The following is a 23,349-nucleotide window of genomic DNA, read 5'->3' as shown; positions in this document are numbered from 1 at the left end:
TTTGAGGAACTCTATGACCCCATGTTGATTTTATCTCTCCTCTGATACTGAACTGTGGGTGGTTCAGTAATTACTAATATAGTAATACATTAAGGAAGTAACTCTATTTAGAGGATGGTAAAGAAAGCACAGAACATTTAATTACTGCTGACTTTAAGGGAAAATCCAAATTTAAATAATCAGTTTTATATGATATTGTTAAGACAGCAAGACAATGTTTAAAACTCACTTTGAAGTGTTTCAAGTTCAGCTCTGGTCAATGCATCTTCCTTTTTCTTCAATCTTGTTTCTTTATATTTAGCATAAAACTCCCCAGCATCCTTAAAAAAAGAAGTTACAAATAAATTAACATGAAAATCAGTTTGCTTTGACACTATTTTCCACATGATTTCATTTTAAAGCAGTATATTCATTTAACAAGCAGTCTTCCTTTCTGTTTATGTTTTTACATTTTATGATGAACAGAAGAAACTAAATGTTTATGATTTTTCTCTCTTAGAGAGCTTATTTATTAAGGCTAGTAATTGCAGGAATATAAATTTAAGTAAAGTCTTTTCTCTTAGATATGGAAGAGAGGACTCCTCTTCCTGTTTTCCACCCTTGTTTATTTTCTCAGTATTGTGCTATTGAATGGACAAAGAGCAGAAAAACACACTTGCTAAACTGAATTAAATTATTTGGTACAGTAAATTATATTACTGCAACTAACAAAGTACTATTTTCATATTAGTCCCTTAACTTCAAAAGATTTTCAAAATTATTATATGCAAATCTGATTATGAAACCTATATGATCATGTAGATACAAGTGAAGTTGTCATTCCTCCTTCCACCACACTTAGAGATTAGTTCCTATCATGGAGAGTTGGGGATTGAGGACAAATACTTAGGTGTCAAAATATAGTGGCCAAAGTCTCAAGGAGTGGCACACAGGTAAGACTCTAGCAGAGTAATGAAAAAAGCCTAGGGCTTCAATAATCACAAACATGGACATTAACAAGTTGATGCCCTAGACATATGAAGATCCCAGCAAGGAGAAAAACAGAATAGGTAATTTTCCACTACCTCTTAACTCAAACTTCATCCATTATATAGCAAGATACTTATAGCTGCCAGGCCACATTGTGCTTTTTTTTTTTTTTTTAATGTCTTTGCCTATGCTTTGCCCTCTAACTAGAATATTTTGCTGCCCTGCCATTATTCTGATGAACTCCTATTCATCCTTGAAAACTCTATTCAAGCATCACCTCCTTTGCAAGTTTTTCTGACCTTCCCTGGCAGAGTAATTCTCTACTGTATACTGCTTTTGTATTTAAGCACACTTCTAGGATTGCTTGTATCAGGCTATATTCTCTCCTAGAAAATGAGAAATTTGAGATAGGGGTACTTGTATGACCAGAGTACAGTATCTGGCATAAAACAGGTACACAATAAATATTCATTGAACTGAACTAGATCAAAATATATGAGAAATCTTGTAAAGAAAGAAATGAAAGGGCTTGATGATTGATGTGGAATAAGAAAAAGAGAGGTATCAAGGATAACTCTAGGGTAACATTCCCAGATTTTAAGATTCCTAGGGCAGATAAATCATAGACTCATCTGAGAGGGTTTTATTTTTTAAGGAAATAAAGGAACAAAATAAATTCTTGGCTCTACCTTGATTCAAATGGAAATGCATGAACACTTAAACTCTAGAATAGAATTTTCTCTTTTCATCTATGACTGTCTATGAGTTACAGATATTCTTAGAGTCTATGTCTCTTGGGGTTATATCAGAACTCTTCTACCCAACACTGAATTAGGTAAATAAGAGGTATTTCTAAAATCACTGGATCAATATAATCAAGATTTAGCTCTATTCTCCCATTCTCACTTCTATGTTCCTACCTCATTTCTACCAGAAGGATTCCATAAGCCCTACCAGAAGGATTTAGCTCTATTCTCCCATTCTCACTTCTATGTTCCCACCTCATTTCTACCAGAAGGATTCCATAAGCCCTGGGTGTGTGAAATAATGGTATCACTTCAAGGGTACAGAAAGTCATGCATCCAACATACTTATCCTCCTAGCCCATATATACTTTTGGATTAAGGATATATGGCCCCTTAACATTTCCTGTCCCCCCTAAAAAACTCAACCTGGAATACTATTATTTTCCTTAAGCCATATCAGTCATTTATTCCTTGACATGAATGAATGAATGCGCTTATTAGCTTCTTTGCAGACAGTAGTTTTTAATAGTAGGGAAAAGAAAAGGTCAGAAAGGCACTGGTCCCTTGAAGGGAGTAGGAAAGGTGGCACCATGCAAGAAAAAAGGGCACAGGTAAGTTATTCATGAGATGTGAAAGAAGGTAGGTTGAAATCAACCATCATGGTACAGTATAGTGAGATAAAATACAGGGAGTAAGAGGGCAGATTTGGGAACCAGACTACCTGAATTAAAGTCTCAGCTCTGCCATCTTAGAGCCTATATAACATTGAGCAAATTACTTCACTTAGTTTTGGGTGAATTATCTCATTCAGGAATGGGGATAATCACAGGGCTATTGTAAAGACCGAAGTGTTGATAAATGGGAAACACTTAGAATAACATCTTACACATAGGCCTTCTATATGTTACCTATTTTGATTATAACTTCATCCTTTTACCAAAAACCATATTCTGCACCACAAAGAGTGAGTTTTTCTGCTTCATACTTCACCAAAACTCCTCTGGCAGAATCCTGTATCTTCTTGCTTACATGATTTTCTTTACCTTTGGTACCGTCTCCATGCAAAAATCTTTTATTGGGTAATAGTAGCTTCTTCCTACTGGTCCTACCAAATCTGAGTATTTCTCTGCTAATGTGCTTCTTCCTGCTACAGCACAGAAGTCCACTAAAATCCCTCCTTAAAATTATCCGTTTGATCCAAAAATCACACTCATCTGAGGATCACTATGTACCTCATCACCTTAGCCTACTCTACCTAATTCCAAGAGTTTTAACACATTCCCTAGTTTCACTCACTGTTTTGTTCTAGGCCGAGAACGCTTTCTTCCCTCTGCTCCATTTCTAAGCATTCAAATGTTCCTCATCCTTTTTCTTTTCTTCACATCTTACTTGTATTTTCAAACTGTAAGTACAATATGCCTACTCCAGAAAGGCTTACTTCTTTAAGAAACCTATGATCTCAAATAGCTCTCCTGCATTCAACACTCTACATTGTTCCCACTCTCCTTGTGTGCAGTTTGGTGTACCGTACTTTAAGGTGCACTGACAAACTAAGACTTTAAGAAGAAAGTGATCAAATGGTGAGGAAGCTTGAAATTATTATACACAAAGAATGAAGCATGGAACACTACATAAAAAAAAAGGGGGAATGGAGATAAGAAGATTAGAGATAACCTGGTAACTATCAGAGAATATCTTAAGGGTCATTACAGGAGAGAATGGTGTAACACCATATATGGTTCCAGAGACGGAAATTTTGATTTTGGATAAATACAAAGAAGAGTTTTCTAATAATTTAAACTACCTTAAAATGAAAGAGACTGACTTCAGAGATAATATTCAAGAAGAGACCAGGTGGCTATTATTTAAAGTATATTCTAAGGGAGAATCACGTATTCAAAAGGGGTTGAATAAGACGAGTTGTTTTCCACTATGGAGGTTCCTCAAAAAGTGAAAATTAGAGCTACCCTATGACCCCGCAATTGTACTACTGGGTATTTACCCCAAAGATACAAACGGAGTGATCCGAAGGGGCACCTGCACCCCAATGTTTATAGCAGCAATATCCACAATAGCTAAACTATGGAAAAAGCTCAGATGTCCACTGACAGATGAATGGATAAAGAAGATGTGGTACACACACACACACACAGGAATATTACACAGTCATCAGAAAATGAAATCGTGCCATTTGCAACAATGTGGATGGAACTAGAGGGTATTATGCTAACTGAAATAAGTCAATCAGAGAAAGACAATTATCATATGATCTCATTGATATGTGGAATTTAAGAAACAAGGCAGAGGATGATAGGGGAGGAGAGGAAAAAATGAAACAACATGAAACCAGAGAGGGAGACAAACCATAAGAGACTCTTAATCTTAGGAAACAAACTGAGGGTTGCTGGAGGGGAGGGGGGTGAGGGGAAGGGGTGGCTGGGTGATGGACACTGGGGAGAGTATGTGTTGTAAACAGCACTAGGTATTATATTAGACTAATGAATCATAGACCTGTACCCCTGAAACAAATAATACATTATATGTTAATTAATTGAAGTTAAAAAATAAATAAGTAAATAAAAAAATAAAGGGGAAAAAAGAGAAAAAAAAAAGAGCAGTTGTTTTCAAACTCCCCCCCCCCCCCCATTCTTCATGAGTGGCTAATTCACGTCAATATACTTGTCAAGTAGAGAAAATAAAGTCTCATTTTGAGTCCAGAATAAGCCCCAGTTTACCTACACACAGAAAATTAGAATATCTTATAGATATAAACATCAATCTTTGTGGACACTGCCTGAAACATAATAGAAGCTTAATAAATATTCCATGAATGAATGAATGTTTACTCTAATCAATCAGGGCTCTGGACCGCTGAGGTTTAGCTCTGTAATATTGTATTAAAACTATGGGATTTACATGGTTCCAAACAGAAAGAGTTCCAATCCTCGAGGAGTTTATATTATAATCATTATGGATGGAACATGAGCAAAAGTTTTTACTTTAGAAGCAATTCTCCTAGTACTAGACAAAATTTTTTGAAGGGCTCAAAGCTTGTCTACATAGATATCAAGCAGGGAACTGATTTTACGTTATAGAACTATAGCCAACTTTAAGAATTTGCATGTTATGAGTATCCTCTGTATCTAATTGTAGAGCATGGCTCTTGCACAGAAGACATTAAGCAGTTATATTTATTTATGCTTATTTACTTAACCACTATTATATATGTTGTACCTTGTTAGGATATATGGAGATTATATGATAAGACAAGCAGCTGCCCTTAAGGCATATGTAAAAATAATTGAATAACCCAAAATTTGGAATATAACCTATGTGAGAACAGAGATTTTTGTGTTTTATTTATTTTTATTTATTTATTTATTTATTTATTTATTTATTTATTTATTTATTTTTTGTATTTCCAGGGCCTAGAGGAGCACCTGGCACATAATAAACAGGCACTCAATATTTGTTGAATGAATTACTGGAAGAGAGAATGAAGCTCACCCAACATTCTGTCTCCCCACATTTCCTTGTCCTCTTGAGATTAGGTTGAATCATGGCAGTAATTCTGAATGGGGCTTGGATGGAAATGTCATGTGTCATTTCAAACCAAAGAATCAAAAAGCTCGTGCAATCCTTCAGCTCTCTACTCATTCATCGTGAGGAAAGAGGCCACATGTTCCAGGTGGGTACGGTTGGAAGATGGTCAAGATGTCATTGTTCTGAGTCCCTGAATGGCTAGTTAGAGCAGAATGCCCTCTTTCCTATCAACCAGTGATAGACAAGTGGCATAAACTAGAAAAAAATTTTAAGCCACTGGATTTTCAGGATGATGTGTACCTTGCCACAGTCTATCCTTACTATAATACAAATAATAAGTGCTATGAAGTTAATACAGAGAATATACAATGGCAGTTTTCAACTGGCCTGGTCAGGAAAGGCTTCCTAATGATGAAGACCATTTATGTAAGCCTTGAAGATGTAATATTTTCAAGAATAGTGAGTTATGAGATGGAGGATATCTATATCAAAAGCTTTTCTTTTAACATTATTGACATAGTTCATTTGAGTGATAAAATAACATGCTGAGCTAGTACTATCTGCCATGTTTCAGTTTGCTTTTACTTCTCCATATAAAGTTCAAAATATTAAACAACTGAAGGAAAACTTAGGAAAGAAAGGGGTTGATCTAGAGTGGTACAAACAGTGAACTGCTATCACCTATGCTATTGGACTAAGGAACATGGAAGTGCTCTGAGGACAGGTAACTACACAAGAGATGAAGGATGTTCCACTTCTTTTTTTGACTGTTGGCCAACACAAATCTCTTTCATTTGAAGCTTACATATAACCTTCAACATAGGAAAATACCAGAGGTACATTTCGGACAATCTGCTCACACAGTCATTTACTCCGTATCAAGTTTTGTTCTCCCCCTGGCTTAAACTACAATCTCAGAATTACAAATAATGTGTAATAAAATTACAATGAAGAACACAGGAAAAATTTTAAATTGTAGACTTTGAATAAGAGTCCAAATTTTTGTACAAACACTGAATTCACAAAAAAGTAATAAAATAAAAATAAAACAAAAACCCAGAAGCTATGCCTTCCTCTCCTGAGTCAGTGGTATTTAAAGAGATATAAGGCTAAGAGCTACTTTTTCCACTTGGGCTAAGAAACAGAAGAGACTACAGAAGTCATCTATTCAGCTCCAACTCAATGCAAGAATCCTTCTATAACTTTTATAATAATTACAATCAGCCTAAATACTCTGGTAGGGACTTTAAGATCAGACAGCTTACTCATTCAGTATAAAGTAGTTATCTAGCTAGTTATCCCACTATTGGGAAAATTTATTCTTTCTCAGCTTTTATATGTCTCATATTTTAATATTTATTTTCATTTGCTTTAAGTTTCATTTCTACCATTTAGTAGTTGTGTCACTTTGAGCAAACTGCCTCACCAATCTGAGTCTTAAGTTTTTATCTATAAAATATGGAATCAATGAGAATATATATCTCTAACATCTTACCTAACATTTTGTGTTTTTTTAAATCTTTTCTACATCTAGCAATAACCTACAGAACTCTACTTTATGTTCTGTCTTTGGACCTCCTACTACTTGTATCTTATGCCACCCCTTTCAGAGGGCAGAAGGAATGGAATCTTTGTCTTCTGTTGGGAGGTGTTTCCAATTTTCCTTTCTCTCTCTATCCTTCTGTAGCAGTAGAGTTTCAGCCTTACAAAAATTCAGACGTACTTTTCCATCCCTTTTCATTTGTTTGCATACTCCCTACATAAAGTATGTTTGTCTGAAAAGTTCTTTTAAAAAGTTCTTAGAGGACTAAAAGTAAACTTTTTCATCCCTTGGAGAATCTGTGTTTAACTCTGAGTAGGAGAACAGGCAACTCAGCTTGCTACAATTGCCTCAAAGCCTTTTAGAAGCTTTTTTCCGTTGCTAATTAGCTGTGAATGTTTTGTTTATTTGGTTTCTGACAGAGCCCCAGCAAGCAGAAGCAAAGGGGCTAGAAAGGAAGGGCCCTGACTGTACAGAGAGTGACCTCCAGGCTTGTCTACAGTTGTAGTTTCCATGGGAGAAGCTTCTTGGGAGGGAGGATGCCTCCATTTACAGATAGTTCTATAAAGTATAATATTTCCAATACTCTCTTAGGCAACTTTCATTTTATTTTTTAAGGCAAAAGCCACAGGACTATAGATAAGATTCCTCTGTTTTCTCAGACACTGTTCCTAGACAACCTACAAATCCTGATAGGGGTGGAGCTATCCATGCTGGAAATTTCCTACAATGATTTTTAATTTAACTGTGTTCACATAAGATCAGCTTGGTAGTGAGAAAAGATGGGGCTGGGACTTAACAATGGGAAAAATTTACAACTTTAGGCAATGCACACATAAAGGAATTTTATATTTTACAAATTATGTAACTGAGAAATATAACATAGCAGTTAGAGAGAAACTTGAATGTTGAATTCCCACAGAATCAAACTATTAAGCAAATAAATTCTGAATACCTAAGACCTGTGTCATCTTAGAAAGTGTAGAGAACTATGAACACCATGATTTAGACTGGTAATCGCTTAGGATATTTGGCACTTACTGATTTTATATATGAGAAATTGGTGGTATTACCAATCTAAATTATTATGGGCCCAAATATATGAGACTCCAACACAGATAGGCACTGACAAAAATAAACTAAGTTATAAGGGTTAAACTGAAAATATGCACATGGTATATTTCAATAATTGTTTGCTACTTTCGTGGTTATGAATATGTTTCAGAACATATATGATAAATCAAAAAATATCCAAGAAGGGCATTTTGGAGGCTAGAAAAATTTCTTGGGATTATAGGCTGAAATTAGCCAACACGGAAGACTGGTTTAGTCAGATTCCAAGAGAATGTGTATTCCCTTTGAAACTACCATGAGAACAGAAACACACTAGTAAGATACAAGTGTCACTAGGGCTAAACTTTTAATGTTAAAATTAAAATTCTAGGCTCAAAGTATACAATGCCTCTCTTGATACAGTCCAGGTTCCTTGTTATATTCTAATTCATATTCCAAGTCTTCTGTTGATCATTCCACTTGCTTTCTGCACTAAACACATTTTCTCAAGTTTTCCCAACTTCTTTGCATATAGTCATGCATTTAACTTTTCTCTAATGTTCTCTCATCGCTCTATGCACACACTAACCTTCCTTCTACTCATCAATTTACAAACACTCTCCACATTTTTTACTTTGGTTTCTCATCTGACTTTTTACTTTTCTGCATATGTGGGTACATGAATGATATGAAGTATACATTTTGCTAAATACATACATCTTTGCTTGGATATTTTCCAATCTGGGAAATGTTTGATATCTATTTAACATTATCAAATATTTTATATGTATCAAATATAATAGTTTTTAGTTTTTTGGTCTCATTCTTCTAGTCTATCAATTCTTGTAATTTTCCCATTATCTTTTTCAGAACAAAGGAAAGGAAAAAACCCCAGAGCTGGAGGTAATAAGGATCTTCTTGAAAAGCAAAGGAAGCTATCAAAGATATACCTTTATCTCTACCCAGTCTGATCACAGAACAACTTTGGGTCTTTTCTGCCCATTATGTACTGTTACTTTTCCACTCCTAACATTATGTATGTGTCTTTGACAGATGTGTGTGATGGAAATACTTTGCTGTCTAATCAATAAACTTTATTCTGTCTAAATGTCCGTTATAGATTCCCCATATCAGATTTATCTATTAGAGTATAAATTCCTAAATGGTTATATACAGAGTTGGAGAGCTGGGATATAGGCTTAGATGATAGTAATGGGCTATGTGATACCTTTTTTTAAATAAAAAGCAGTTGTATGATGTTTTTCTTAGGGCTCTTTCAGCCTTAACGCAGAATGATTGTATGGGAATTACTGTATCTATGAAATCATTTTTGTATACTACCTACTACACAAAGTGGGCACTTCATTGTCAATGGTCTATTCATCTTTCAAGACTCAATTCAAGTGGCTCCTCTTTGTAGTTTTCCTTGGTCATTCTAAATAGAGACAATCTTACTCATCTGATCATCTACAGAAGTCTTTTGTTTATATGACATACGTGAAGATTATATACCATATTATATTATAATTATTTTAATTCATGTATTATAATCTCTACCTGACTATAAGGTCCCAGAAGGCATATCATCTCAATGGCCCGTTAATAGTGCCTTGTTCTGATATGTTTAATAAATTTTTACTGAACTGGCTAACCTGTTTCTCTAAATAAATAACTTAGAAGAAGCTTTACACATCAAATACTGTTGTAAATATTGTCATTTGTAATTTTTTGTCAGAGGGATAGAAAATAATTTAGGTAAATTAATCAGGTAATAAGAAGTTTTCTTAGGGATCTTAGATGCCCAGTAATAAACAGTGAACTTAGGAGCATAAGCTGAACCAGAACTGCCACTTTTCCAACTCCCACTGGATAACCATTTATGTATATAAAGTACAATAAAGGAATGGGTATTTAGAGGAAGAATAGGAGGAAAGAAGTTGGAGATGAAGAGCTGTTGATATGACAAGGAAAAATTTAAGTACAGATCTGGCTAGTGTAAAGGCCATTTGCTGGAAGTCTCTGAGTCTCCCACTTTCAGTTTGGACCCTGCTTCTTATCCGATAGCTCCATACTTATACAGAATCCTTGCAGACCAGTTTTAATGAATTTCACAAAAGTCAAAGGATTCACACACAGAAGTAAAATTCTCTTAACTGATACCTGCTTATCTAACTTCTGAATGCTTAATAGGAGCTGGATAATATTAGCTCTTAAACTTGTCTGTGTCAGTGATACTTGTTATTGTAATTATATGATTCAATTTAAGTATTATATAAAAAAAGGTGAAAAGTAAGTAGAAAAAGAGTTGTTTCTACGAAAACCAAGTAGATGCTTTGGGAAGCTCAATAAAAGAGTTGCTAAAAATGCTGTTAACTAGATAGAAGTCCGTCAGTTATGAAAGACGGGAAGTCATTAAACTCTGTAAGGATTATACAATTATACTGCTTTGTAAGAGTCTAGTTTAACTCTTCTTTAAAGAAATCAACTGGAAGTTCATCCCTAAAGAAACCAAGATTATAGATGCAGTATATGCAAGAAAAAATAAAACAATGGCCCTATATCACAAGAGTGGTGAATACAGGTAAAGTACATGCTTAAAATGTTTAAGGTCCTATGTATCATTTTTATACTCAGAGCTCGAGTAGAGCTCTTTTTTGACCACTGTACCAATTACCAACCCAGACTGCTTTAGGTAAGGAGGGCTTCTTCTCAATTTCATAAATATCTTATTTAAGACCTCATAGAAGTATCACATCAAAACTTTAGTACTGTGGATAAGGCATATGTACTCACATTACACAATTTTATGGGTGATAAATTAATACAAAGGTTACAGTAGACTGAAGAAAAAAAAAAGGAGACAAAAATCTAATCCTAAAAGCAACTACTCAGTATTGCTTTGCTCAAGCTTTCTATGTTTATCAATCTGCAATACTTTCACTTTCACAGTTTGTATCAGAATCTACTATATTATTTTGTTAGTGAACATGAAAAAAAACGAATCTTACTTCCTCGAAGCAGAATTAAAATAGCAAGTATTTGCTTAAAAAAAAAAGAGCATTGTCTTATTTTTCTCCTTGGAATGAATTTATCAGAAAGAAAAAAATTACAGCAAAATTTATGAGTTAGATTTACAAAGGTTTTAAAAATCTAATGCCTACCATCTCAAAACTGAAAGCAACAGGTATCACCAAGTAAGTAAAAACTTTAAAATTCAAACTGATCCAACAGCTTAAGAAAGCAGAGTCGCTAAAGAGACTAAAATTTTTTTTGTAAAATTCCTAATTTCTGTAACTTTTAAAAAAATGTATGGTGAGGCAACACAATGTTAGTTCTAGATACCACAGGGAGATAATTTAAAATAATAACTTATAAATCTAAGCCATCTTAATATATTGGTTCTATTTTTGCAAATCACTCTGCATGCTAACCAGGAAATATGTTAATTTTACCAAATAAATGTTGTTTCAAATGGCTTAGTTTAAAATTACAAAGAAGTGTTTCAACTGACATTTTATGTGATATTCTATTTACTCTGCCTCATGACTATAAATTCATCTACACTCTGGTTTGCCTATTGCAAATTCTAAAGCAAAAAAACCCAAAACCCAAAACCCAAAAACCACTCTTAAAAAAACATGAAAATACATGTCCTAAAATATTTTTTGGTCACATTTTCACATATACATACTGGTATGGTAAATATACTTTACCTCTCTCTTATTAAGACATACATAGCATACAAGGATTGTGGGTTTTTATTCAAATAAATAATATGCTAAACAACTTATAAACAAAAGCTTTTAAATTACCAAAATACTGTAATTTTCTCTATTAGAAAGAAACAAAATATATGAATCTGTAAGCAATAACTACTAAGATGAACTATTTTGATGGAAGACTGGTAAATAATTTCACAAAGGCTAGAAAGAAACACACTAGTGATTTTTATTTCATTTTCCCTTCTAACAAAAAATTTTTATTATACGAGGAAGAAAGAGAATAAAATGCAGAAGTTGGAGTGATTCATTTCCTTAAATGATTAGGAAGAACAACTCTGATATGTGAAAAGAAGTGGGTAGAACTGGGTAGGAATTCTCTGTCTCTTTTTTTTCTAAACATTTTCTGAAATGAAACACTTCCTCCCCAAAATTACAACTTAACCTCAAAATTTGTACACCCAAAATATTACATATACTTTTAAATGTTATGTTTAGGTGTTGGGAATTTTCTAACCAGATGTGATAATTAATATTAGCAAAGCAATAATTTAATAAAATCTGGTTTGGTATGTTGAATATTAAAAAAATAAGAGAAGTTGCCATAATATGATATAGACCCACATTCTATTGTTTGACCAAGACTGACTAGCAACAGAAACTGATTACCAATATAAGATAAAATACCTCACTCCTCTTAAAGTTGCAAATAAAATGGAAAGCAATATATATTTTTGCAAAATTACACAAATGTTCATGTAAAGGTGTTTTGTTTTTTTTTTATACTGTGTTCTTAAATGCTATTAAAATAATGGGTGACAGGCTCTTTGAGTCCTGTTCTTCTTTTCTGGATACGCCTTAAATGATTACAGTGAATTAAATTTTTATTGCTCTTTTACCTGTCCTAATGATAGTATTTTTTTCCTTTTTCTAATGTCTTGGAATTCTAAGGTGTTCTAAAAGCAATGTCAGAGACAGTTATAGGAATAGATACCTAAATAATTTTAGAACTATTCTAAATAGGTTTACACTTATATCAATTCAATCAGCATTATAAAGCATCCACTGTATATCAGCACTCAGATAGCAGACATGGGCATAAATTATTTCATGAATAATTAAAATGAAAGCATCTAATATTATATGAAAGAGGAGATATACTTTACCTGGATTAGATGAGGCAATGCTTTTAGTGTAAGGCAAAACCAAATTCCCAGCTTGCATGGAAGCAAATCATGCCATTGTGGTTTTGTCAGTAATCTAAAGGGAAAACACAAAAACAAAAACAAAGAAGCAAAATATAGAAAGAAAGGTGGGAGACAAATATTTTTATAAAGATCATGAATTCTGTTATGAATGCCTGTTTCAACAAAAGTACAAAGAAATTTTTCAATGTAATCCTTATGACAGTTATCACTACATTTGAGGTATTTTATCATGAAATACGTTAGTTACAACAAATGCAACATGTATAACAACTAAGAGCATCTAGGCTAAGATTTTGGGGAAGGAGACTCCTAAACAAGTTATAAAGATAAAGAAACAAAAGGCCTCTTTCTAACCTGGACTTTTCATCAGTTCTGCAAAATGAATTCTTAAACCTTATGATTACTTCAGCTATAAAAGACTAAACATCATCAGAGTGTTCCCAAGTGCTGACAAGCAGATATGAAGACTGTAGCATAAACAAACCAATACATAAAAATTAATGTCATTTGCAGTTCACTGAAGCATTACTCACTGATGTCATCAGAACAGAAGACAGACAGAATAGTCTCTGATCTCCATCTCACATTGATCCAGTTCCTGCCCTGCTGTGTGAACTATTTAAACCCTTTATTTCTTTTTATGAATCGATATTAGAAATGGTATCTTTCTGAGTGTACTGCATTTCATTGCCTTTCTACATATTGTCACTTCTGAGCTAAACACAAAGTGATAGATTCTTCTAGGAATACTTTATTTCTAAAGTTCAGTATAAAAATTTCAAACGACAAGAATTTGGGGGTTTGATTACTTAAATATATATTAACATTTCCCAAGGGGAAAAAAAACCTGTGGAACTTTTGTCTAAGATTAGAATTTATTTCATAAACTATGGCACAGTACTAATCTTTTAAAAAACCTACTACAGATGTAAATATTACATATCTGAAATGAATATATATATTAAGTTGAATAATATTAAAGACATTTTAAAACAGTTTCAAATTACAAAATATTTTTACATGCTCCCACCTTTCATTTTTTTCTGAAGCACCAAGTTTTGATACATCCACACTCTTGCTGCCTGTCTTTTTTTTCTTTTCTCTTTTTTTTCTACTAAGCAGTTCATCCTTAATGTGGAAAGAATTATGGTTACAGGTTATCATTAACATGTACTCTTCAAATGTTATCAAGAGTCTTCTGTGAAGGGTAAACATTATAGAAGAACATTTATGCAAATGTATGTAGGGTCCAACATGATTAAGTAAAATCATCAATCTTTAACAATAACTGTTGCCATGGCATCCAGTCCTTAAACACACATGAAGTTCAGCACTGTCAGTCATGTGTATCTCCATAGCAATCAAAGTTTTCTAAGAAGAGAAAGCATTCAACTTACTTTTTCTCATTCATCCAACTTTAATAATGTCACTTCAAAAAGAATGAGTAAACAGATGCTAATTTATGAATACTGATAAATATGTTTGATTATCTTTAGCACATAAATAAAAATCCAGAGCTGAATAAACTATGTAATGGTATGTTAAAATAAGAAAAGTATAATTTTTTAACCAAGTGATCTCTGAAATTAAACAATTATACTCATTTCAAGTCTTGTATTTAGTTAAAACCTTTTAAAGTAAACATACTTTATATGACAAAAATTTCTAAAATCATTTTTACATAAAAAATTTTCTGTTTAGAAGGTGACAATTAAGAAAATGTGACTTTACCTTCTAACTATCAGCTAGATATTTGGGCCTTCACAAAATTTTATGACAAACTCAAATGCCATATTTTTAAAAAAGAAGCATTTTTTTTCTTATGTCACGGGTTCTTCTTGACTTAGAAACACATCAAACACTAAATACTGAGTAGAAAACTTTTAGGATAAGGAGTATATATAGAAAAATTGAAATTTTTATCAGTTGAGAAATAAAATGTCTGAAATTCCATATAAAATTAAGGCTAGGCCATTTGATTTATTACCAATACTTACCAGTTGTTTTTCCAGGTAGATTGACCAAACCACAGCATAATGACCCACTGTGAGAATAATGAACAAAAGTAATGCCAGCTCAGCATTGCTCATTTTTCTCACCCGCCTGTAGTAGAATACAGGCTGTCGCCAATCTGGAAGTCCATTGATCAGAATATCATCATACCTACAGTAGCAAATACAACAGTTTTTCATGGGAAGTTTAAAATAAAAGCAAAAAAATTAATTTATGCCTATATTTAAAAAGAGGAAAGAGAAAAGAACTTCTCCAAAATATGTAAGATTTATGTAGATTATTAGCACTACAATGGTCTATAAATTCAAAACACTGTATATAGTACAGTCACAGACAACCTTCCAAAAGATACACAGTGATATACTGTGGATACTAGACCCTGTGTTTAACAGCACCCCAATGATGTGACTTCTGGAATGACAACTAAACTAAAGGACCTATATAATCTACCTCTTTATCACAGTCTGCGGTAAAGACCCCACCATAGAAGTCAGCAACAAAAGGAAAGATCTCAATGGAAGAAAAATCAAGATAAGAGCTCTGTTTGTTACCATGAATTATATATTAATTGAACCGAATTCAGGATAAATTTTTCTAGTCAGTGCTATTATTTCCAACCCTGTTGGAAATATTTATATATATTATTTTATCAAAGCTTCTTCATGATTAGAAACCTATGTGTACCTTTTAATTTTGTATTGCTCAAATTCCTTTAAAGGATAAAAAGTTTCCAAATTAGAAAGAGATGGGAAACAACCAGTGTTTATGTCAGATTTCTCAATAAAACTGTTTATTTGTAAACATTTAAGTGGCAATTTCCTCATTTTTGGCTTTGCTGGAGGGAAAGAACATAATACAAGCTTTCCTAGTAATGCATTTTAAATCAGCTTTCTTTAGAATAAAATTTCAGCTGAACTGAAATTTACCTGTCAGACCATTACAAAGACAAATATTTTTAAGGTTAAAAATCAGGAGTAACATTTATGACTGTAAAACTCAAAATGGTCACACACAAACACTGTATGTTCAAAACACACAACCTGTTAATCTTAATTGAACACAACTCATTAAATATTCTAATCACACTATTTCTCGAATTAAATCTTCACTGAAAGGCCTAATTTGGTGCAACACATTGACCAAAATATTTTAATTAAAAATATTCTGAGTTAGTCGCAGGCCTAATTACAGGAATAGAAATAGGGCCTATATTGTCAGGCAGGTCAGTAGAACTCAGTAGTAGGTTTTTCTCAAGTAAATTGACCGATCTAGGAATAATAGCGCAGCTGCTAAACTGCCAGTCTTGACATGTAAATCAATTTAAATGCAACAACTGCAGTAGCTACTTTGATAGTTATTAAATTGATACCTTGGAGATATGCTTAAAAAAAATAAGCAAAGGATTTATTATAGGCAACTTCTTTTTTCAGTAGAAAAATACTGGTTACAAATTCAAAATATATTTTATTAGCAAATCTGGAAAACCTAACATTTAGATCAACTTAGATTATTAATAATAATGGCAGATCAGAATAACCTGTGTTCAAAGCGAAAGACATTAATTAGTACTAAACTCTTAAAAGGCAATGTGTAATGTACAAGAGTATACAGATTAAAATATGGCTGTGTAGTAGCTAGACCAGACAAAATTTGATGTTAAATATTCTCCTTTTTAAATATGCATAGCAATTCTTGAACACTATAATATCAAGATAAAATAATATGATTTCATCAAAAACTATCATCCTGTCCTCAAAAGTGTGTTTCAATTTATCTTTGTATGAACTGACTCAGTTTAAATTAGAAATGGATTGGCAAAATGTTGCAGGATTACAACATTTGAATGAAGGCCAATGAGTGTTAAATCCTGAATTTATTCTAAATCTATATTCTACTCCAGATTTGTTCAGGGAGAAAGAGGTGAATATAAAAATCACTATTTCCAGCTAATCTGTCCCATGAAATAACTTATGAAAAGTGGTTATTAATAAAGGACATCTCAGGAAATGGTGACAATTCCCTAAGAGCATTAATAAGTATTAAATTTGTTTTAGATAAAAAATGTATTGGAAGAAAACATAACTAAACTCATAGCTATGAATCTCATCCTACATATTTTATCATCATCATTGTTGAAATGCCATGTATCTATTAATAGCTACTCGTTTCTACCCCACATACAAGTTGTATATAGTGTACAGCCAAATTCAAGACAGCAAAACCTCATGCACTGAACACATTAAACAGAACCAGATATTTACTAAGCTATGTCTGCCACTCTAAACAACAGTCTCCAAGGATTAAGCTTAGAATCAATGCTCTATTGATTTTACTATCAATGAACATTATGGCTCACACGACTGGCCATTTTAAGGGAAGATAGCTTCTATTATAGTTCACTTTTTTAGAATATATGCTGTTAAGAGATAAATCACTGCTTTCCTGAAACACTGAAAAATAAAGATATTTCTTAAAATATACAGACTATAGTCATAGTTATTTAAGAAAAAATGTGTTGAGAACACATAAAATTTAAAACATCACTGTGTTTTGCTTTTTCTATATTTTAACACATAACACTGTTAACTGTAATTCAGCTCATACAAACTGCTCTGAATAATCTGTTAAAACTAGATTAAGAATGTACACACATATCATTATGTTATAAAAAATACAAAAGTAAATATGTGTGATGAAAATATCACTAATGCAAAAAATGATACGGAATTATAAAGGCTATTATCTTAGAAATTAAAACACTGATTAATCAATACCATATTCAACATATGATTTAATATAGGTTTGATTTTCTTAAAATGTACATGATAAACATAAAATAATGGTTACATAATCATTAGTGAGTTTCATTCTACAATCTCAATTTATCAAATATATTTAGCCTAATATAAACACTGGAAAGCAAATAAATCTAAGAATATTTAAATTACCAACAGAAAAAATTTTATGTAAATACAAAATATTCTCATATTTTGAAATATAAAACTATGAAACTAAAATAGAAAACATATCTATTATGAAAATAAATATTTAAATAATTCTAGAATTTGCCTAAATTGTGAATTTCCCATCATACAAAGTTTGAATTTTTAGTTTAAAACAATAACAACAATATCCATTTAGGTCACATTTTGAACCCAAGAGTAAAAATTAATTACACAAAGATCATAAACAGGAAACACATCTAAATTAATCGATCTTACTCTCCTTTAAAAATGTATATATATATATATGCCAAAACTTGTGGTATAGAGCACTTTATATATTCCATATAACAGGTATCTTATATCTTCTAATTAGAGAAGGTACTAAGAGTTCTTATTCTCAGGTTAATGTTTATTTTTCTTCAAACACACCTATAATCAAATTTAGAATAATGAGGTAATGGATTTGTAAATAAAACATGATTTTATTTAGTAAACTAAAAAAAAATTAAACTTTTACAAATATAGTACCATAAAATATACAAACCCTCCCCCGCAAATTTAAAGTTGCACAACTGGGTTAGCAAAATAATACTGGTTAAAAATTTATAATAGATTTTAAATAAAAGTAATATACTAATATTACTAAAGCACAATCTAGTGTATATATGTAATGACTAGTATCTACTTGGTACTTTTTTCAGCTAACACTTAGGGCACTTGTACAGAAATTTATGTCAGAATAAAACTGAGTTGTTGTTCCCCAAAATAAGCAAATTACCTGGGAGTTTAGAAAAGGCTGCTATACCTTCCATATGCTAACCAGACAAACTTGTTATTTTCATACTATAGTCTATGTTTTGGGGAGAAAAAAAAAGGCTTAGAAGTTCATTCACAATCTTACTCCTAGGAATCTATTCAAGAGAAATAAAGAAAAATATCTGTTCACACAAAGACTTGTATGTGAATATTCATAGCAGCATTGCTCATCATAGCCCAAAAGTGGAAAAAACTTAAATGTCTATTACTTGGTGAACAGATAAACAAAAGTGGTATATGATATGGAATATTACTCAGCAATAAAAAAGAGTTAACTACTGGTATATGCTACAATATGGATGTGCCCCAAAAAGATTATCATAGAAAGAAGCCAGATGCAAAAGAGTACACTTTACATGATTTCATTAATAGGAGAGGCCCAGAAAAGAAATTTATAAACACAGAAAGGAGATCAGTGACTGCTTGGGTCTGGGATCAGAGTGGGGATTGCCTGCCAACCGGCTTGAGGGGATGTTTGGAGGTGACGGAAATGTTCTAAAACTGGACTGTGGTGTTTGCACGACTCTGTAAATTTATTAAAAATCATTGACTTGTACACTTAAAATAGCTGACTTCTACGGTATGCAAATTATACCTAAATAAGGCAGTTTAAAAATTGTTTGCCTTTTCCTTAAAAAGAAAAAAAAGGTTATCCAGTTTATCTACTTCATTGCTATTCTCTTTCCTGCCAAAATTAAAGAATGCACTTGATTTCAGTGAAAACACAATTACTCATAAGGGAAATAGAGAAACATACAGGACAATTTTCCAAATTGCAAATTCCTGGGAGGTTACACATTTAAAAGTACTTATTTAATGAATATTTATAATAAATAATTGTGATACCAAAGAGCATTTTTTAATACCAGTATAAGATAATCTTCCTTTAGAAGATATAAATGACTACTGGGTTTTTCTTCCCAAAGGAATTAGAAACATTAGGTAATTGTCTAGAGAGGTGCATTTCTCCTATATGTTTAAATACACATAGGTCACCTGGCCTCAGGCGCAAGCTTTAGAGAAGTGATTCTCAGTTGATTAGTTAAGATTTTTGCCTCAAGGAAAACCAGTTACCAAAGAGTTACTTGTGCCTCAAGGGGTATAAATACTACAGCTGTTTGTGTAACTGTCAGATCCATTTTTTTTCTACTAACACTGTAAAAAAATTGCAAAGGGAATGAATCCTAAAAAGAAAATGTTAGAAACATTTATGTTAATGAAGAAACATTTTATACAGAAGAAGTGATTTGTTCTGTAAAGATATAAATGATTTTTCAGGAACTGAAAGAAATTGTTACAAAGTTTACTGACTTTTAAGATAACAACAAACAAAAAGACAAAATCTGATGCCAAAGACATAGGGAAACTAAATAAAGCTATCTTTACAGACACATTCTTGATGTGTGAAATAAAACTAGGGGCTCAGTGAGAGAAACCAACTAGAAAATATGCACAGAATGACCAACACTTCTTTCAACACACTTCTAGGACTCTTTCAACACTATGGATTATCTCAAACCAGAGGAATGTCTGCTATGGTATCTGGACCAATGCCAGCCCTTGTTATAAAGCAAAGAACACTTACAGAGAATATCTTGAGTCCTTGCTTTGCAATCTGACTAACTGAGGTATTCAAATTAAAGAGTTACGATAAGAAGAGTAGTAGCTAACATTTTAGGATATAGAATAATTCCAGATAATATATCTGAAGAATTTTTTTTTTTTTTTAAAGAAAAACTAGTCTGTACTAGTCTAGAATAGAAAATATCAGTCTGTATCACACACTATAAAGTGTTTTGGGAAATTTTTGCTTCAAGTGTGTGTATGTGTACGTGTGTTCTGAGGCATCATGCGAAACATGCTTTTTTCCCCCTAAATATACTTCTTACTGTGGGACTGACTCAAGAAACTTTCTAGCCCAACGCAATAGTGTCTACACATTCCACACATTCTAAAGGAGTAGAAGAAAGGGGCCTTTCTGCAATCTCCTCTTAAGTCACTGGCACTATAAACTACGTATAAATATATTACTACTCTTCTGAAAGGGGCACAGAGAAGTCTCGAAGTGAGGGGGCTGCCTCCACTCCAAAGTTTAACTTAAATGCAGAATCACCAGAGCAGAGTAAGGGAAAGGAAGGAGGCAAAAGAAATAGGAAAAAGAAACAAATATTTTTCTTCCACACCTATTTTCTACAGACTTATACAAGTCTGTTCTCTCACAAATATCAGGGTTTATTCTGAGAGTGAGGAAACATCAAGAAATTGTGATGACGTGAGTATCACTAACAGCCTAATTCCAAAACATTTAAGGAATAGGGGAAAAAAGAAAAAGACCACCAAGCACAGATAGGAGCTATTACTGATATGTCAAAAATGATTGGGCATTTGTTTGAAGTCAAATGGTATGTGTATTTCCCGGAGCATAGACACTCATGTTAAATCATATCTAATGGAGCTATGACTTGGTAACATTATGACTCATGATCCTAAAGCGTATAAGTACTGAATCAACCTAGTGAATATTTTCAATAGACATTAACTCTGCTCTAAACATAGGAAGGAACAAAAATAAAATACTAACTTATAATAAATGTCTAGTGAGACAATTCCTTCCTTTATAAACTGAGATACCAAACTGTAACATCTTAATTCAAAAGCAGAAATGAACACTCACCTTTGCCTTCGTTCATCATCCTTTAAAACTTCATAAATGGCCACCAACTAAAATAAAAGCATTACTTTAAAATAAAAATACTCTCAGCTATAAGAAATCACTTAGGAAGGTGAACACACTATAATGCACAAAGAGAAACCCTATGTGCTCATATATACAATGAACAGATACAATCTTAATTATATGTAACATTTTATATTTTTAGTAGAACCTTAAGAGATTATAAAATGCTTGATACCAAAATAAATCTTTGTGAGAGATGCAAAAGTAATAATTATGTTAAAATGTGCTTTTAAAAAGCAAAAGCTGTAATTCAGACAAGGAAATTATGACAATTATGACCCTCCAAGAACCTAGAGATTCTAATATAAAAAATGGTGATATTCTGTAAAAATTGAGTGAACATGACATTCTATTTCTCAACTACAACCTCATTTTCAAACAAAAATATTCTACATATAAGTTACTATTTTTATTAGAAAACATTAATTTATAAATTTGTTGCAAAATATATATAACAACAGCACACGTCACTTACTTGTCTAAACTGAGTTTCTGCATTTTCATCTTTATTCTTGTCTGGATGCAAAGTTAGTGAAAGCTTACGATATGCTTTTCTAATGTCTGCAGATGAAGCATCCTGGAGGTGGTAGGGGGAGGGGAAAAACACAAAGCAAACGTTGTCAGAAAAAGAAATTCCCAGAACCTTGTTAAGATCTGAGAAGACAGCCAACCAAGTGCAGGACCCCAGGCAATGTAATTTGAGCAATCAGTCTAACAACCAGGCTATGCAACTAGCCTGACCCACATGACTGAACAATTATTCAATCTAATTTGGCTCTCCTCTTAACTTTTCATTACCATACAGTCATTTAAAGAAGACAGTATTTGGCAAAACTTTTCAAACACTTGCCTTCCTAAAATTAACCAATAAATCTTTTTCAGTAATTAAGAGATCAAAAAGAAACAAATTAAAAATTAATACATCCATGTGCCTTCAAAGAAGGTCTTTATTTATTTGAGAATCTTAAAGCCAATTTCTGAATCCCAGGCTTACCATATGTGGTTTTTTCATTGTTATTTATATTGAATTTACCATTGAGCCACAACCTATGGAATCTCAATTTCCTATGTCAAAAGTATGCCTATTTGAAGGCTGTTACATTTGCATTTATCCAAAATAACTGTAATTAGAAGTAGTGGTATATATTGTACTTAACATTTCTTTAGTACTTCCAAGGGTGTTTTCAGTGGTGTCCAGTTTCCACAGTCTAGTTTGTAGAAATAAATTTGCCCACTATTATTAATATAGTTTAAACATATTTAAAAAGTCATAATAGTTCAGTAAGAGTATGTTGGATTAAGCAGATGTTAAAATTACATTCTATATAATCCTGTGTGTACAGATAAACTCAGAAAACATGGTTTTACATGGCCAGCATAAAACACATAATGGTAACAAAGAACATGATGTAAAATTGGGTTTAAAACTTCATCTCCACTGAGTTTAAAAATTATTCCAATAACTAGCATGGTCATAGTGGTAATGATAATGATAATGACAAAATGATAATAAAATTGTTTATTAAATTGTATTTTGTTTTATAGCTAAAAATTTGTTCAGCTAACTCCTAAAACTACTTTATTGAAAAAGTTCAAATGACTAAAAAACCAAACCAAAACAAAACAGAAGAAAAATCTGTGTCCCTGGGATTAAATAGTTGTTAAAGAAATAGAGCTGGAGAGAAGCAAAATGAGACTATAATTTATCTGTCAAGCTTTTCTTTATGAACCGTTATTTTCATTATCAATTTTCTGGGGCATACTCCTCCAGGGTGTCACTCTAGTTAAAAATGTCAACTTAGGTGTGAATATTTTTGTGACTTACAGAGGGCTGAGAAGATATAAAGTTAGCAGAGTAAATTTTGCAGATAATACAGTTAATATTTTCATTCTAATTTGCTAAATAGAATCGATGTATTCCCTATACTTAATAGGTAACATGAAGTAGAAAAGGATGATTATTTACTGAAAATTTGTGATGGAGATTTTGTTGAGCGAAGAGGTCAAGTGTCAAATGAATAACTGTTCTCTAATTGGGACTTTAATTTTGGATTTTATTA

General features: G+C 32.4%; 1 protein-coding gene across 2 annotated transcripts in view; it reads right to left on the bottom strand.

The window, feature by feature from the left end:
- Window positions 1-23,349, bottom strand: part of DNAJC1 (DnaJ heat shock protein family (Hsp40) member C1) — a 228,247-nt gene that overhangs the window by 138,351 nt on the left and 66,547 nt on the right. For both annotated transcript variants that reach the window (XM_027594515.2, XM_027594516.2), the window contains exons 2-7: window positions 21,765-21,866; window positions 21,227-21,273; window positions 14,776-14,941; window positions 13,809-13,906; window positions 12,737-12,830; window positions 230-320 (exon numbers count right to left, since the gene is read on the bottom strand). In XM_027594515.2, coding sequence (XP_027450316.2) covers window positions 230-320; window positions 12,737-12,830; window positions 13,809-13,906; window positions 14,776-14,941; window positions 21,227-21,273; window positions 21,765-21,866 — 598 coding nt within the window. The remainder of the gene's footprint in view (window positions 1-229; window positions 321-12,736; window positions 12,831-13,808; window positions 13,907-14,775; window positions 14,942-21,226; window positions 21,274-21,764; window positions 21,867-23,349) is intronic.

Source organism: Zalophus californianus, chromosome 9 (genome assembly GCF_009762305.2).
Source record: "Zalophus californianus isolate mZalCal1 chromosome 9, mZalCal1.pri.v2, whole genome shotgun sequence".
Classification (NCBI taxonomy): domain Eukaryota; kingdom Metazoa; phylum Chordata; class Mammalia; order Carnivora; family Otariidae; genus Zalophus; species Zalophus californianus.
Note: the sequence above shows the minus strand (reverse complement) of the source record. Positions and strands in the feature narration are given on the sequence as shown.